At 47.9% G+C, this 14,562-nt stretch overlaps 1 protein-coding gene across 1 annotated transcript; it reads left to right on the forward strand.

The window, feature by feature from the left end:
* Nucleotides 1–247: 247 nt before the first annotated feature.
* Nucleotides 248–14,251, forward strand: TNFAIP1 (TNF alpha induced protein 1). The gene is made up of 7 exons (XM_043964467.1): nucleotides 248–391; nucleotides 8,091–8,418; nucleotides 8,687–8,856; nucleotides 9,644–9,733; nucleotides 9,840–9,892; nucleotides 10,177–10,372; nucleotides 11,441–14,251. Exons 2-7 carry the CDS (start codon nucleotides 8,205–8,207, stop codon nucleotides 11,675–11,677), a joined length of 960 nt encoding a protein of 319 aa, XP_043820402.1. The 5' UTR covers nucleotides 248–391; nucleotides 8,091–8,204; the 3' UTR covers nucleotides 11,678–14,251.
* The last annotated feature ends 311 nt before the right edge of the window (nucleotides 14,252–14,562 follow it).

Below are 14,562 nucleotides of genomic sequence, written 5' to 3' on the forward strand. Positions count from 1 at the left end.
AGACAGCCCACATCTCCCACAGTCCTTTGCGCCGAGAAAGGTGCCGGAAGTCGCTTTCCTTCTTTTCCTGGGATTACGACGGGAGCGGAGGAGGGGTGGACACGAGGAAACACACCCCTCCCCCCGACACGTGCCTTCCTTTGCTTTGCATGCTGGGGGTTGTAGTCGTGGACCCTCCCCGGCAGGCGTGGGAGCCCAGGCCGGGAGGGAGTGGACTCGGGGTGGAGCCCGCGGAGGATATGAGCTCACGAGCTGAGTCAGGGGCCGGGGCCGGGCCGGGCTGGGGTCGGGGTCAGGGTTAGATTTGGGGAGCTTTCCTTGGCTGGTGCTGCGAGAGCCGGAGCTGGGGCCGGGCAGGAGAGAGCCCTAGGGAAACGCTCCGGGGAGGAAGGTAAGAAAAGGACTACGTCCGCCCCGGGAGGGCGGGAGGCCCCGGCTCGGGAGGAAGGCAGGGAGGCTCCGGCTCGGGAGGAAGGCAGGGAGGCTCGGCGGCTCCAGCGCTCCGGGCCCGAGACCGTGAGGGTGCCCCTCTCCCCGCCTTCCGAGACTCGGCCCGGAGGAGGAGAGATGGGAGAAGGAGGAAAAGGGGAAAAAGGAGGAGGAGGAGGGATGGAGGTAGAAGGAATGTAAGGAGGAGGAAGAAGAGAAGGGACGGAAGGATAGGTAGAGAGAGAAGGGCAAATGAGAGAGAAAGGAGAACAAGTGGAAAGAAGGGAGGGGGGAGGAAGAGAAAAGAAACGGGAGAGGGGGAGACAGAAAGGAGGGAGAAGGGAGAAAGGGGAGGGAGAGAGAAAGGACACGAGAAAGAAGGGAAAAAATGAAGAAAAAGAGGAATGAGGGGAAAGGAGGGAGGGAGAGAGGATAGAGCTAAAGAGAAAAGAAGAGAGGAGAGGAAGAGATGGAAAGGAGCTGAAACAGAAATTCTTTGAGGGCAAGAACAGTTTCCTTTTTGATTTCGTATCCACGGTGCCTGGTGCCAGTACTATTGAATTGAAGGAAGGGCCCCCAGTGACTGTGTTGGTTCGTCTCCCCTCTGAGGTTCAGTCAAGCTCAGGTTGTGAACACCTTTAAAGCTTCGGGATGGAGGCAGGGAGGGAGCCTCCTGCATGAGGCTCCAGCTGCATCTCTGATGCAGGTTTCTGTTGGCTTCTTCCTCCTTCCAGCATCCAAGGCGGGCGCTGTGGTGAGGGGTGGTCTTGAGCAGTACGGTTTCCCTGTGGGAAGGATTGCTTTCCTTCCCCCATGGCTATCCTTTCTTCCTGGGGCCTCTTTTTGCACCTTTTCCCAGATCACATCAATTTCCTTCTGCTCTGTCGATTCTCTATTTAACAAAGTTTCTGCTCACCTCATTGGCTGAGGCACCAACACACAACCAAGCCACGTGAAACCTCCCAAAGAAATGGCCCAAGGGAAGGAAGAGCACTGAGGGTATCAATGGAAACTTCTTTTTCCCTGGCGTCAATTTCAGGGCGTTACCTTTTAGGGTGTTTCCGAGAACCCATTGGTTCAGAGTAAAATAGAATGACTTCTCGTAGTCCAAGAAAGGCTCCTGGCTCAAAAGCTTTTACTTTGGGGGGGCAGGAGGGGGTGTTAGGGGAGGGGTCACGCTTGGCTCCTGATGTGCTGATGGCTTTAAGTTGGAAAATTCCTTTGCTTTGTCGTTTAATTGTAGGGTTTTTGGCTTCCTAGGAAAGGGAACGAAGCTTCAAAAAGCCCCTAAAGGTTTAACTGGTTGAAAAGGCAGGAAGTTTTCTTTTATGTGTTTTCTTATACAAAATGATTAATATGGTAATGTTTCACATAATTGCACTGTGTAACCTATATCTGATTGTTTACTGCCTCAGGGAAGGAAGATGGGATAGAAAATTAAAATGTTATTATTAATCAACAAATAAATTTTAAAAAAAAACAAGAAAAGAAAGAAAAGACAGGAAGGAAAATACCTCTTGCCTTAGATGTCATGACTTTTCTAGCTAGGATAATACTATTCCCCCTACAAAAAGGACTCCTCAGACTCCTGGAATGGCAAAATCTGCAGGGGCCTCAGAGGCTACTTCTAGTCCAAACCTTACTTTAAATAACACCCTCCCAACATACCCAGTGAGCCCCCTCCTTCCCTTTCTTGAAGATCTCTGCTTAGGGCCAAGCCCCCTATTTCCTGAGGCTGGCCATTCAGCTCTCTCCCAGTTAAGAAGTTTTTCCTCATTTGGAAGTAAAACCTGTTTCTCTACAATTTCCAACCATTGTTCCAGCTTCTGCCCTGAGGGGTCACAAAGAACAAGGCTAACCCCTTTCCTACCGGAAAGCCCTTCTGATACTTGTAGAAAGTTATCATTCTCCCCCTTTCCCCTCACCCCCACTAACTTTCATCCTGGCTAAATGTCTCTCCAGTTCCTTCAGTCCTGGGTCTCCTACAGTTTAACCAAGATCTTTTTTTCCTAAATTGAGGCACCCCAGATCAAATACAGCATTCCAGAAGAGGCAAATCCATCGGGACTCTCACCTCCCTAGACCTCAGTTCATGCAGCCAAAGACCATATTAATTTCTTCTAATATTCTTCCATTGCTATATATCGTGTGCTGCTAATGGCAAAGCATTAAACCCTTGAGATCTTTACCCAGCAGCTACTCTCTAGCCACATCTACTTAGCTGCTGCTAGCTGTATGACCCTGGGCAAGTCACTTCTTCCTTGCTCTTGTCTGCTGCTTCCTCATCTACCCAATGAGGAGCTGACCTAGGTGACTACATATGGTCCCTCTGCCACTCCCTTATCCTGGTTGATGTTTGGGTCTAAATGAATGATTTTACCTTTATCACTATTAAATTTCACATTAGATATGGTCCAACATTCTGCCCTTCAGAGATCTTTTTAGATTCTGTCACCATCCAGAAATGTGGTCAGTACCTTTATCTTTGTCACCCATAAAAATTGTAAATGGCACAGGACCAAGCACAGCTCCCTAGGGCACTAAACTAGGGCAGCATTCCTTAATGCCTCTCCTCTTTAGATCTCAGCATTCAATGACCAGACCACATCCCGCTAGCTTGTCCACAAGAGCTGCACAAGACGTTGTCAGATCTTTACTAAGATCTAGGCACTCTGCTTGGAATATGATGTTCTGGAAGGCAAAGGAACTGGGGTTACAACCAAAAATGTACTACCCAGCAAAATTAAGGATAATCTTTCAGGGGAAAAGATGCACATTCAATGAAATAGGAGACTTTAAAACTTTACTAATGAAAAGCCCAGAACTGAACAAAAAATTCAATCTACAAATACAAGACTCAAGAGACACCTGAAAAGGTAAAAAGGGGCGGAAATGTTATTCAATAAGGTTAAAATGTTTGCATCCCTACATGGGAAGAAGATACTTGTAACTCTTGAGAGCTATATCTTTGTTAAGGCAGATAGGAGTACACACAGACAGAAGGTGTGGGTATAAGTGGATTTTGATGTGATAGTAAAAAAAAAAACCAACTTAAGGGGAAACTAGAGAGCATAGGAATAAATGGAGCTTTCCTTAAGATGATAAACAGTAGGGCAGCTAGGTGGCGCAGTGGATAGAGCACTGGCCCTGGAGTCAGGAGGACCTGAGTTCAAATCCAGCCTCAGACACTTAACACTTACTGGCTGTGTGACCCTGGGCAAGTCACTTAACCCCAATTGCGTCACTAAAAAACAAAACAAAGCCAAAAAAAGATGATAAACAGTATCTATCTTAAATCATCAGCAAGCATTATATGCAATGGAACTAAGTTAGAGGCATTCCCAGTAAGATCAGGGGTGAAACAAGGATGCCCATTATCACCACTATTATTCAACATTGTACTAGAAATGTTAGCCTTAGCAATAAGAGAAGAAAAAGAAATTGAAGGAATTAGAATAGGCAAGGAAGAAACAAAACTATCACTCTTTACAGATGGTATACTTAGAGAATCCTAAAGAATCAACTAAAAAACTACTTGAAACAATTAACAACTTTAGCAAGGTTGCAGGATATAAAATAAACCCACATAAATCATCAGCATTTCTATATATGACCAACAAAGTCCAGCAGCAAGAAATAGAAATTTCATTTAAAATAACTGTAGGCAATATAAAATATTTGGGAGTCTACCTGCCAAGGCAAACCGGGGAACTGTATGAACACAATTACAAAACACTTTTCACACAAATAAAATTAGATCTAAACAAATGGAAAAATATAAATTGCTCGTGGGTAGGCTGTGTTAATATAATAAAAATGACAGTCCTACCCAAATTAATTTACTTATTCAGTGCCATACCAATCAAACTACCAAAAAAGTATTTCGTAGAGCTAGAAAAAACAATAACAAAATTCATATGGAAGAGCAAAAGGTCAAGAATATCAAGGGAATTAAAAATGAGAAGGAAGGTGGCCTAGCAGTACCATATCTAAAATTATATTATAAAATGCAGGCTCTCCAAAGCTGGTCCATTATGGCAGTCACATATCTTCTCCTAGGTCTTTTTCTAGAGGTCTGGAATTCTTCGACAATCCAGCCTGAATCCTTTTAGCAGCAGTTTCCACTCCAAAATCAGTATTTAATGAACACCTACAATGTGCAGACACTGAGGAATCCAAAAATTGGGCATGATTCTTGCCCTAAGGGAGCTTACAGTCTAGGTGGGGAGATAAGCCTGGTATAGATGAACATCTAGAGTATACCTCGTTAATTGTTTTTTGGACCAAACTTGTGATTTCACAGGTGTAGGGAACTCCAAACAATCAATGAAGTTTATTGTCTTAAATAGCCCGAGGGAAAAGACCCCACATGTGGAAAGATATTTAGAGCTGCTTTTTTTGTGGTGGCAAAGGAATGGGAAATTGAGGGGATGCCCATCAGTTGGGGAATGACTGAACAAGTTGTGGTATATGAATGTAATGGAATACTATTGTGCTGTAAGAAATGATGAACAGGCAGATTTCAGAGAAACCTGGAAGGACGTGCATGAACTGATGCTGAGTGAGATGAGCAGAACGAGGAGAACATTGTACACAGTATCAACAACATTAGACTTGATTCTTCTCAGCAATACAATGGTCCAAAATGGTTCCAAAGGACTCATGAAGGAAAATGCTCTCTAAATCCAGAAGAAAAAAAAAAGAACTGTGGAATCCAGATGCAGATTGAACCATACTATTTCTACTTTTTTTTGTTTTTCTTTTTGAGATTTTTCCATTTTATTCTGATTCTTCTTTCACAGCATGACTAATGCAGAAATATGTTTAATGTGATTATACGTATATAACCTATATCAGATTACTTGCTGTCTTGGGGAGGGGGGAGGGAGGAAGAAAAGTTGGAACTAGAAATCTTATGAAAACAAATGTTAAAAACTATCTCTACATGTAACTAGAAAATAACAAAATACTTTTATGATTAAAAAAATAAAATATATAGGAAACTAAATTAGATTTATAAGAATGCAAGTCATTCCCCAGTTGAAAAATGGTCAAAGGATATGAACAGGCAGTTTTTAGATAAAGAAATCAAAGCTATTTATTGCCATATGAAAAGATGCTCTAAATCACTATTTTTTTTTTGGGTTTTTTTTGGTGTTTTTTTTTTTTTTTGCTGGGCAATGGGGGTTAAGTGACTTGCCCAGGGTCACACAGCTAGCAAGTGTCAAGTGTCTGAGGCCGGATTTGAACTCAGGTACTCTTGAATTCAGGGCCGGTGCTTTACCACTGCGCCATCTAGCTGCCCCCTCTAAATCACTATTGATTAGAGAAATGCAACTCTGAGGTACTACCAGATTGGCTCATATAACATGAAAGCTGTGGAAAAATTGGAACATGAATACATTGTTGGTGGAGTTGTGAACTGATCCAACCATTCTGGAGAACAATTTGGAACTATACCCAAACAGCTATGGGACTGTGCATACCCTTTGACCCAGTAACACCACTACTAGGCCTGTATTCCAAAGATTATCATAAAAAAGGGAAAAAGGACCCACATGTACAAAAATATAGCAGCTCTCTTTGTGGTGGCAACTGGGGAATGGCTGAACAAGTTATGATATATGAATGTAATGGAATACTATTGTGCTATAAGAAACGATTAGCAGGTAGATTTCAGAAAAACCTGGAAAGACTTAAGTGGACTAAAGCGAGCAGAACCAAGAGAACATTGTACACAGTAACAGCAACATTGTGTGATGATCAACTGTGATAGACTTAACTCTTCTCAACAATACAACAAGACAAGACAATTCCAAAGGTCTCATGATGGAAAATTCTCTCCACATCCAGAAAAAAAGAACTCTGGAATCTGGATACAGATTGAACCATACTTCTTCTACTTTTGTTGTTGTTGTTGTTGTTTTATTTTTTGAAGTTTTTCCCTTTTGTTCTGATTCTTCTTTCACAACATGACTAATGCTGGAAAAAAATAATAGCTTGAGGTCCATAAGAAGTTAAGTGACAGGCTCCGTCTTGGAGAACTCGAACCCAGGCCTTCCTGACTTTGAGGACGGTCCCCTAGTAACTCCATCCCACTGCCTTTAAAATTAGGTGGGAGGAAAATCAAACATAGTCTCTAATCCATGAAGGGTCATCTCTCTCCTTATATATTTCTCCCCCCATCCCGGAACGGATCCACCAGCAGCTAGAAACCCTAGAGTTTGGGATTCATCTTGTGGCTTCCCTGGAAAGCTGGGTAATATTTCCAGCGTCTTCTTCCACTCAGGAAATAGGAAAGGGCTGAGCACCCCTGCCCTGCCTCAGGAAGACAAGCCAGTGACTCATTCGCTTCTGGTCATTTCTCTAGACACAGGAAAACTGAGAATTTCGAGGATTGGCATGAATTCTGCTCTGAGAAAAGAGAATCAAAAAACCACCAGCGTGAGGCCAGGGGTGGCAGTTCTCTGGAAAATTGGGTTTTCATGATATGCGTCACACCTGGTTCTCCATCTACCTCTCTGAATGCTCCTTCTCAGTCTCTTTTTTGCTGGGTCCTCTTCCAGGTCACTCCTGAGCATCCCCCAGGGCTCCATCCTGGGCCCTCTGCTCCCTTTATACTATTCCATTTGGTGATCTTATCAGCCCTCATGGACTCACTTATTTTTATGCTGATGATTTTCATATTGACTTATCCAACCTTACCCTCTCTGACCTTCAGTCTGGCAGTTGAAGCTGCCATTGGCTTCACTGTAGCTTGTTCCAATTTTTTCTCAATTCACGTTGCTTTCCATCCCTTACTGAAACCCCAAGTGGTGGCTCTTGGTTCCTTCTCACATGTTTGTAACAGGGTGTAAAGAATTAATTGTTATTTGAGGTTTTTATGCCTCAAATAACAATTAATTCTTTACAAGGGGATTGGTTTTTCTTGCTTTCTCAATGTTGGGAAGGAAGGAAGGAAGGGAAAAAACAGACCAGAAAATGAAATGAAATTGAATTTTGTTACCCCTGGAGCAGTGAGGGTTAAGTGACTTGCCCAGGGTCATACAGCTAGTAACTGTCAAGTGTCTGAGGCCAGATTTGAACTCAGGTCCTCCTGAATCCAGGGCTGGTGCTTTATCCACTGCGCCATCTAGCTGCTCCCCCTTCCTTTCTATTTAAATCCAGTTTAAATGCCTTTCATCTGAGTCCTGGAGAAATCTTGTATTGGGTAGATTCCCAGTTGGCCTCGCTGAAGTATTGGGACTTTGCTGAACCTTTGGGAATAGAATATACCTGGAATTGGAAGGAGTCCTCTGCTGTCTGTAATGTCTCATCATACCATTTTTTTGTTGTGAGCCTCTGTCCAGTCTTCAGGGGTCCTCAGCTGGCTCCTGTCTTTAGTTTGGTCCCCCACCCTTTATCCCTGCAGCTGCTCTGCTGTTGTCATGGGGTCCTTCAAGGAAAGAGGGACAGTGCTGCCAGGCTGTGGGTGCATCTCTTTCCAGGCTGGCCTGGTTCCCTTGGTACAATAAACTCACTCCTATTGAAAACTAGGAGAGCGTGCTGCTTTGCCGTGGACAGGGCGTCAGAGACTGACCAGATTCTCTCTCGGGAGTCCTCCTGGCCCCGAACTCACACTCCTCCTGACTCCTGTCTTCCTCTCTTCCCTTCTGCTTCAGTTCTGAGATTATGAGGCTCTGGCCTCCAGCAGCTGCTTGCCTGTGACTTCCTCCACCACAGTGGAACGCCCCAGGCCCACCTCCTGCCGTGTGGTCATCTACCTGCAGCGGGAGATGTCCGGAGACACCTGCCTGGCTGGCCTGTGCCCAGCCTCAGGGTCTAAGCCCAAGCCAGGGGGCTTCAAGGGCGGTGGGCTGGGCAACAAATACATCCAGCTCAATGTTGGGGGCTCTCTATACTACACCACGGTGCGAGTGCTCACCCGGCATGACACCATGCTCAAGGCCATGTTCAGCGGGCGCATGGAGGTGCTGACTGACAAGGAGGGTAAGGACCCATGGCTGAGAAAAGAGAGGGTGGGTGGCAGCCTGAAGCCCCAGGATTGGGGGGTCCCAGGCAGACTTTTCACGAGAGATGTGGGGATTTCCCTCTAGTAGACGAGTAGAGTGGAGTATGATGTCAGAGGGGTTTGGTCCATCCTTTCCTCATAGCCTAAGTGATGGCCCAAGAAATGAGTGACTTCCCACTCCCGGTCATGCAACCCTTGGTAGAGATCATCCGCCACCCTCCCCCTGGCTCTGCTCTGAATCCTCAGGCTGGATCCTCATAGACCGATGCGGGAAGCACTTTGGCACCATTCTGAATTACCTCCGAGATGACACCGTCACCCTCCCCCCAAATCGGCAGGAGGTCAGGGAGCTCATGGCAGAAGCCAAATATTACCTCATCCAGGGCCTGGTGGACATGTGTCAGGCGGCACTGCAGGTAGGCAGAGGGGCAGACACCAGGGCCCAAGCTGTGGTGGCGCTCCGCCCTCCTCCGTGACCTTGTTCTTGAAGCATCGGGCAGAGACAGAATTTAGAGTAAACCCGGTTCTATGTCAGTATCCTAGGAGAGCCTCTGGAAGCAAACCATGGATTCTACTACATGGTCACCTACCAGGCTGGCTTCATGGGGGGTCTGCCAGCTTTTGACCACCTTCATTGCTGACTCCTGTAGGCCATCAGCTTATCACTTGGTGCCCAGAGGGGCACTTACCGAGGCAGCGTATAGCACTGGCTGCACCAGGGCCTGCAGGGCAGTGGCATGACCCCTACAAGGGGAGGCAGGACACCTGGGCTCTGGGCCTAACCTTGCCACTAGCTAAAGTGGGCCTTGATCACGTCATTAGGCAGTTAGGTTCCACAGTGGATAGGGTGCTGGGCCTTAAACCCAGAACAAATCCCTTCACTGCTGTCTGCCTCAGTTCTGTAAAATGGGGGTTGATAAGTGCACCTACCTCACAGGGCGGCAGGTCATTCTGAAGATAAAATGAGTCATCTGTAAAGCCCATTACAAAGCTTAAAACTTTCTAACACTAGCTGTTACTCCCTCCAAGCATCCTTTTCATTCTCAGTAAAGTAGGGGGCTGCCCTCTGTCCTGCCTGCCCCCTCAGGTTATGGAAGGGGATGGGCAGTGGCCATGCCAAGCTTAAGAGCTACCCTGCTGGCAGCCCACCCAGGGCAGTGTGTGGCAGCCCCAGATGCCCACCCTTCTCTCACTCACATACAGGATAAGAAGGACTCCTATCTGCCTGTATGCAACATCCCCATCATCACATCCCCGAAGGAAGAGGAGCGACTCATTGAAGCCTCCACTAAGGTAGTGCCACTACCCGGGGGGGCCGATGGGGGACGGGACAGGAGGGGTGGGGAGGGGAGGGGAGGGGCAACCCCCAGCATCGATTTTCCCTGCCTTCCCCCTGCAGCCTGTGGTAAAGCTACTCTACAACCGGAGCAACAACAAGTACTCCTACACCAGGTATGTGGGGGGCCAGGAGTGCTGGCACCTGAGGAGCCGGTGCCAAAATCAGGTTCTGTTGTCCATCCCTTTGACCAGCTGAGGGCCCAGCACCATTCTGGCATGGAGGGAGGGCTCCCTGGCTTTTCACAGACTACAAGGAAATCTAGAGTGGTCACTGACAGTTGTGGCTCCCAGGACAAAGGTCAGGGGCCCAGCCCAGTTTGCAGCTTAAGCCCCCATTCCCTTCTCTGCTCCAGAGACCTTGGGCTCACTCCACGCCTTCCCAATGTCTTCTTTTGTAGCAACTCTGACGACCACTTGCTTAAGAACATTGAGCTGTTTGACAAACTCTCTCTACGCTTCAATGGCCGAGTGCTTTTCATTAAGGATGTCATCGGAGATGAAATCTGCTGTTGGTCCTTCTATGGCCAAGGACGGAAGCTGGCCGAGGTGTGCTGCACCTCCATCGTCTATGCCACTGAGAAGAAGCAGACGAAGGTAGGCCAGGAGGCTTTGGCTGGGGATGCTTTGTGCCAATCCTGGGGCTCCAGGCTGGGCAGCCACCACCTATATCTTAACTGGACAAGTGTCTTGAGAAATTTGAAGGGCCAAGAAAGCTTGGGCAGACACACAGAGGGCCCAGTACATAGAATAGACATGGGTAGTCACCAAGAAGCTTCCTTAGTGCCATGGTACCAGGGCCCAGTGATGTCTGGGATAGGTCATGTCCAAGAAGAGAAGGAAGAGGGATGAGAGCTTGTTCTCAAAAGAACCCCCCCGAGTGTTCCTGAACGGTCAGCCCAGGAGGTTTGAGCATGGTGCCCCCACAGCCAAGGTCACGGTGTTGGTCTCTGAACAGGGTAATTCACCTAGGGTTGGACTTTGGCCATTCTCAGGCACATTCTCATCCAGGATGTCAATTTATTGTCACAAAAACCCATGGGTAGGGGGCAGCTAGGTGGTGCAGTGGATAAAGCACTGGCCTTGGATTCAGGAGGACCTGAGTTCAAATCTAGCCTCAGATACTTGACTAGCTACGTGACCCTGGGCAAGTCACTTAACCTTCATTGCCCCACCAAAAAAAAAAAGTGATAGGGGAAAACCCATGCGTAGGTAAGAGAGGGTTCACCCTATTTAGCCAGTAAGGAAATTGAGAGAAGGTAGGCTAAAGCTACAAAGGACCTTAGAAATCGCTTTGTCCAACACCCTCATTTAACAGAGAAGGCAACAGAGACTCGGGAAAGTAAAATTCCCTTCCCAAGTTAGCCGGAAGAACACCCAAAACCAAACTCTTTCTGCCATGCTGGGAAGTGAAGTCAGCCAGTCCCTCTCTCCTTCCCTCCGGCCCAATGTCCAGTTGGCCTTCCGCCATACAGTAAGTCTGGCTGTACCCTTCCCACTTTTGTACTAAGGTGGGCCCTAATTCCGCTCAGAATGAGGCTTTGGTGTTTGGGGGCTCCCTTCTGTGGCAGATGAGCCCACAGGAACTGTGAAGTTGTGGGGCTGTAACCAGGTCAGCAGCCTTGGAACTCCTGGATAATCCCTCTGGGTTTTCCTGGGCCCCAGGTGGAGTTCCCAGAGGCCCGCATCTATGAGGAGACGCTCAATGTCCTGCTCTATGAGACACCCCGAGTCCCTGATGACTCTTTGCTGGAGGCCACAAGCCGCAGCCGCAGCCAGGCTTGCCCTGTCGGGGATGAGGAGGCCTTTGAACTCCGGGACAGAGTCCGTCGCATCCACGTCAAACGCTACAGCACCTACGACGATCGGCAGCTTAGCCACCAGTCCGCCCATCGAGACTGACGGCACCTCGGGGGCGTAGCACCCTGACAGCCCAGGTCCCCCCCAAACCAGCCTCACTTGTTGGGTGAGCATCCACCTCGACCCTCCGGGGTGGGACAGAGCCCTCCAGAGAGGCTGAGGGGTAGGAGGGGGCAGGACCTTCATCCTGCTTCCTGGCACTTAGCCCTTCGTGCCCCGCCTGCCTGGTCCCCTGCCTCAATAGCCCTAGGGCATTGTTCTGTAGGTCACAGCCTTGTGGCCTTGGGGATCACCCTCCCCAAGCTCTTAAGGAGACCCTGAAGCTCCAGGCCTTGGCTCTTCCTTGTACTCTTTGCCTTGTACCCTTTCATGGGTCTTCTTGCCCTTTGCAAAAGATTGAGGGTGGGGCGCTGCTTCAGGGCCTCTTTCTGGGGCCTAGTAGGGGCTGAGAATTCAGTTCTAGGGGTGGAGATGCCCTGGGAAGTCCCCTAGGAAATGTCCAATCACAGCTGATGGGCAGGAGCTTTTTGTATCAGAAGAGATTTTAAATTCCATGACTGAGCAGCCCCTTCAAAGAAGGGAAGGGGGAGAGGATCCTCCGACTCCCCTTGGATCTCTTGGGTCATTGATGCCATTTCTTCAGAGTACTTTGTATTCCGTAAAGAGAGACATCTGCCATGAGAGAAACAAGGTTAATCTCCCCATGCTTTCTTTTTGAGGCCAGCCAGGTCCCATTTTGGATGAAATGAGCAAGGTGGTTGACCAGCAAGGTCAGACTGCTCAGGACCTGGGAAATCTGAGAAAAGGCCAAATTCTCAGGCTGGACCAGAGAAGCTTGGTGCTGCCAGCACCTCACCTCTCCCAGGGACAGAAATTGCCCTCTGGCTGGTTTCTGGGGTTTTTTGAGTTGCGCTTTCCTCATAGGGATGAGCCCTGACCCACACTCTGTGTTCTGTAAGGAACCACAAAGTGGTGGTGCAGGTGGTGCCTCCAGAGTATCTCAGTGGACAGGCTTCTGAATTGGGGGCACCGGGGACTTCAGGAAGCAGTGGTCCTGCTTGGCCTTAGTGGAGCAAGGACACATGAAGGGCCCAGTTCATCCATCCCTTCACCCTTGTCTGCTGGGGCATTTAGCTCATGGAATCTTCATTGCCAGGGCATGGGAATTCAGATGGCTTCTGTTCTGGGCTACAGGCCTCACTCTCCCCATTTGGCTTAGTTTGACCTTCAGAAGTCGTTTCAGAATTCTTTGCCAGGACAATGTGCTGCCTTCCTCCTCCCAGGTCATGGGGGTTTGAATCAGTTAATTTTTCTCATCAGTCCTTCCTAGCCATACCCCACTTCTCACGTGGTGGAAGCTCCTAGGAGTGTGGGAAGAGGAAGGTGGCACTTGTTCCTTGATTTACTTTACTCTCAAATCTTGACTGCAGTGCCAAGATCCTCCGAATGGCACTGCCCATCATCAGGGCAAAACAAGCATGAGCTCACCTCTTTAGCCAGGGAGTTGCTGGTATTGACCAGCTCTGCCTAGCTCTACACTTGGGATTTTTTTCAAGTCTGGTCTGATTTTGCTAGAGGCTAAAATAGTTCAGTCTTTAAGGTTGTTGATGTCACTGCTTAAGCATTCAAAGTGGAAGACCCTGTTTGGGGCCTTTCTTCTGGACTCCACTCCCTGCTGATTGCCCTGGTGTTTCTAGACACACACACACACACACACACACACACACACACACACACACACACACACACAGGAAGGGAGGCATAGTTACAGAAGGTCACCCTTTTCTCTAGCCTTTGTCACATAGAACCAAAGGCATATTACTGGGCATTATCTTCAGTTGCCCTGGCTGAGACTATCAAAAAACTTGGTCTGTTGAGATGGCCACTGCTGCTTTCACCAGAAACACTACAGCTATAGGCAAAGTAGTTAGAGAATTTCCTTTATAAGACACTAACTCCACATTCAGAGATATATTTTTCAATTGTTCACCAGAAAATCCTTAATTCGTTCTTCTCTCAGCTGTGTGAACTTTGACTTCAGCAGCCAGAGCGACTGTAAAACACAGGTTGGAGACAATCAGTCACTGCCTGGCTGCAGAACCTTGCTGCCACGGCCCTCCCTGCCCCCCCTCACCCCAAGTGGCTCTGGTGTTTGTGTTTTGTGTAGCACTTTTGGATGGCTGACCTACCTATAAGCTGCTGTTTGTGTTTTTAAATCAGAACTGGATTACCTTTCCCTGACTTACCCCAAGGGGTTAAGAGATTTTGGTGTAGCCTGGTGGTGGCTCAGAGGTGGCACTGATGTTTGCCACCCCATCCCAAGACCCTGTGCCTGAAACCTCAGACCCCATTTGGGCAGTTAACTGCAAACCAGCAGACAGCTAACAAACACGTGGTGGTAGGTTCTACTTAACATATCGTACAATCCCGCTGCTTCCAGCTCCAAGGGAAGCCTGTTTATTTTCCCTTCTCTGCCTCAAAGGTCAGGTAGGCCCTTGGCTCAACGAGGGCCTCACCTTTTCTCACTAACCTTTTAAATGGCAATATTTCTGCTCCCTGATTAGCACAGGCAATGGAAGCAAACACTAATTTTTAATAAAACCCTCTTACACTGTACACCAAGTGGGACTTTATTTATGTGTGAGGTGGACTGGCCAGTTCTCAGTGTGGGGTAATTCTTCTATTCACCAAATGGCTACATTTCCCTCCTGGACCCCAAGACCTAATTTGGTCCAGTTGTGCTGCAGCAGGCACCCCCAGTCAGCAGCAACCTGATTTTTTACTCCCAAAAGGGGCTCTGTCGTTCCCTTAGTCATAATAGCCCAAGGAAGGGGGTAGAAAGCCTCTCCTGCTGTTGCTACAGGCAGCCCTACTTTGACTTCAGGCACCTTGCAGGAAGCAAGACAAAGCAGAAAAAAGGTTCTTGA

This window comes from Dromiciops gliroides, chromosome 4 (assembly GCF_019393635.1).
Source record: "Dromiciops gliroides isolate mDroGli1 chromosome 4, mDroGli1.pri, whole genome shotgun sequence".
Lineage (NCBI taxonomy): Eukaryota > Metazoa > Chordata > Mammalia > Microbiotheria > Microbiotheriidae > Dromiciops > Dromiciops gliroides.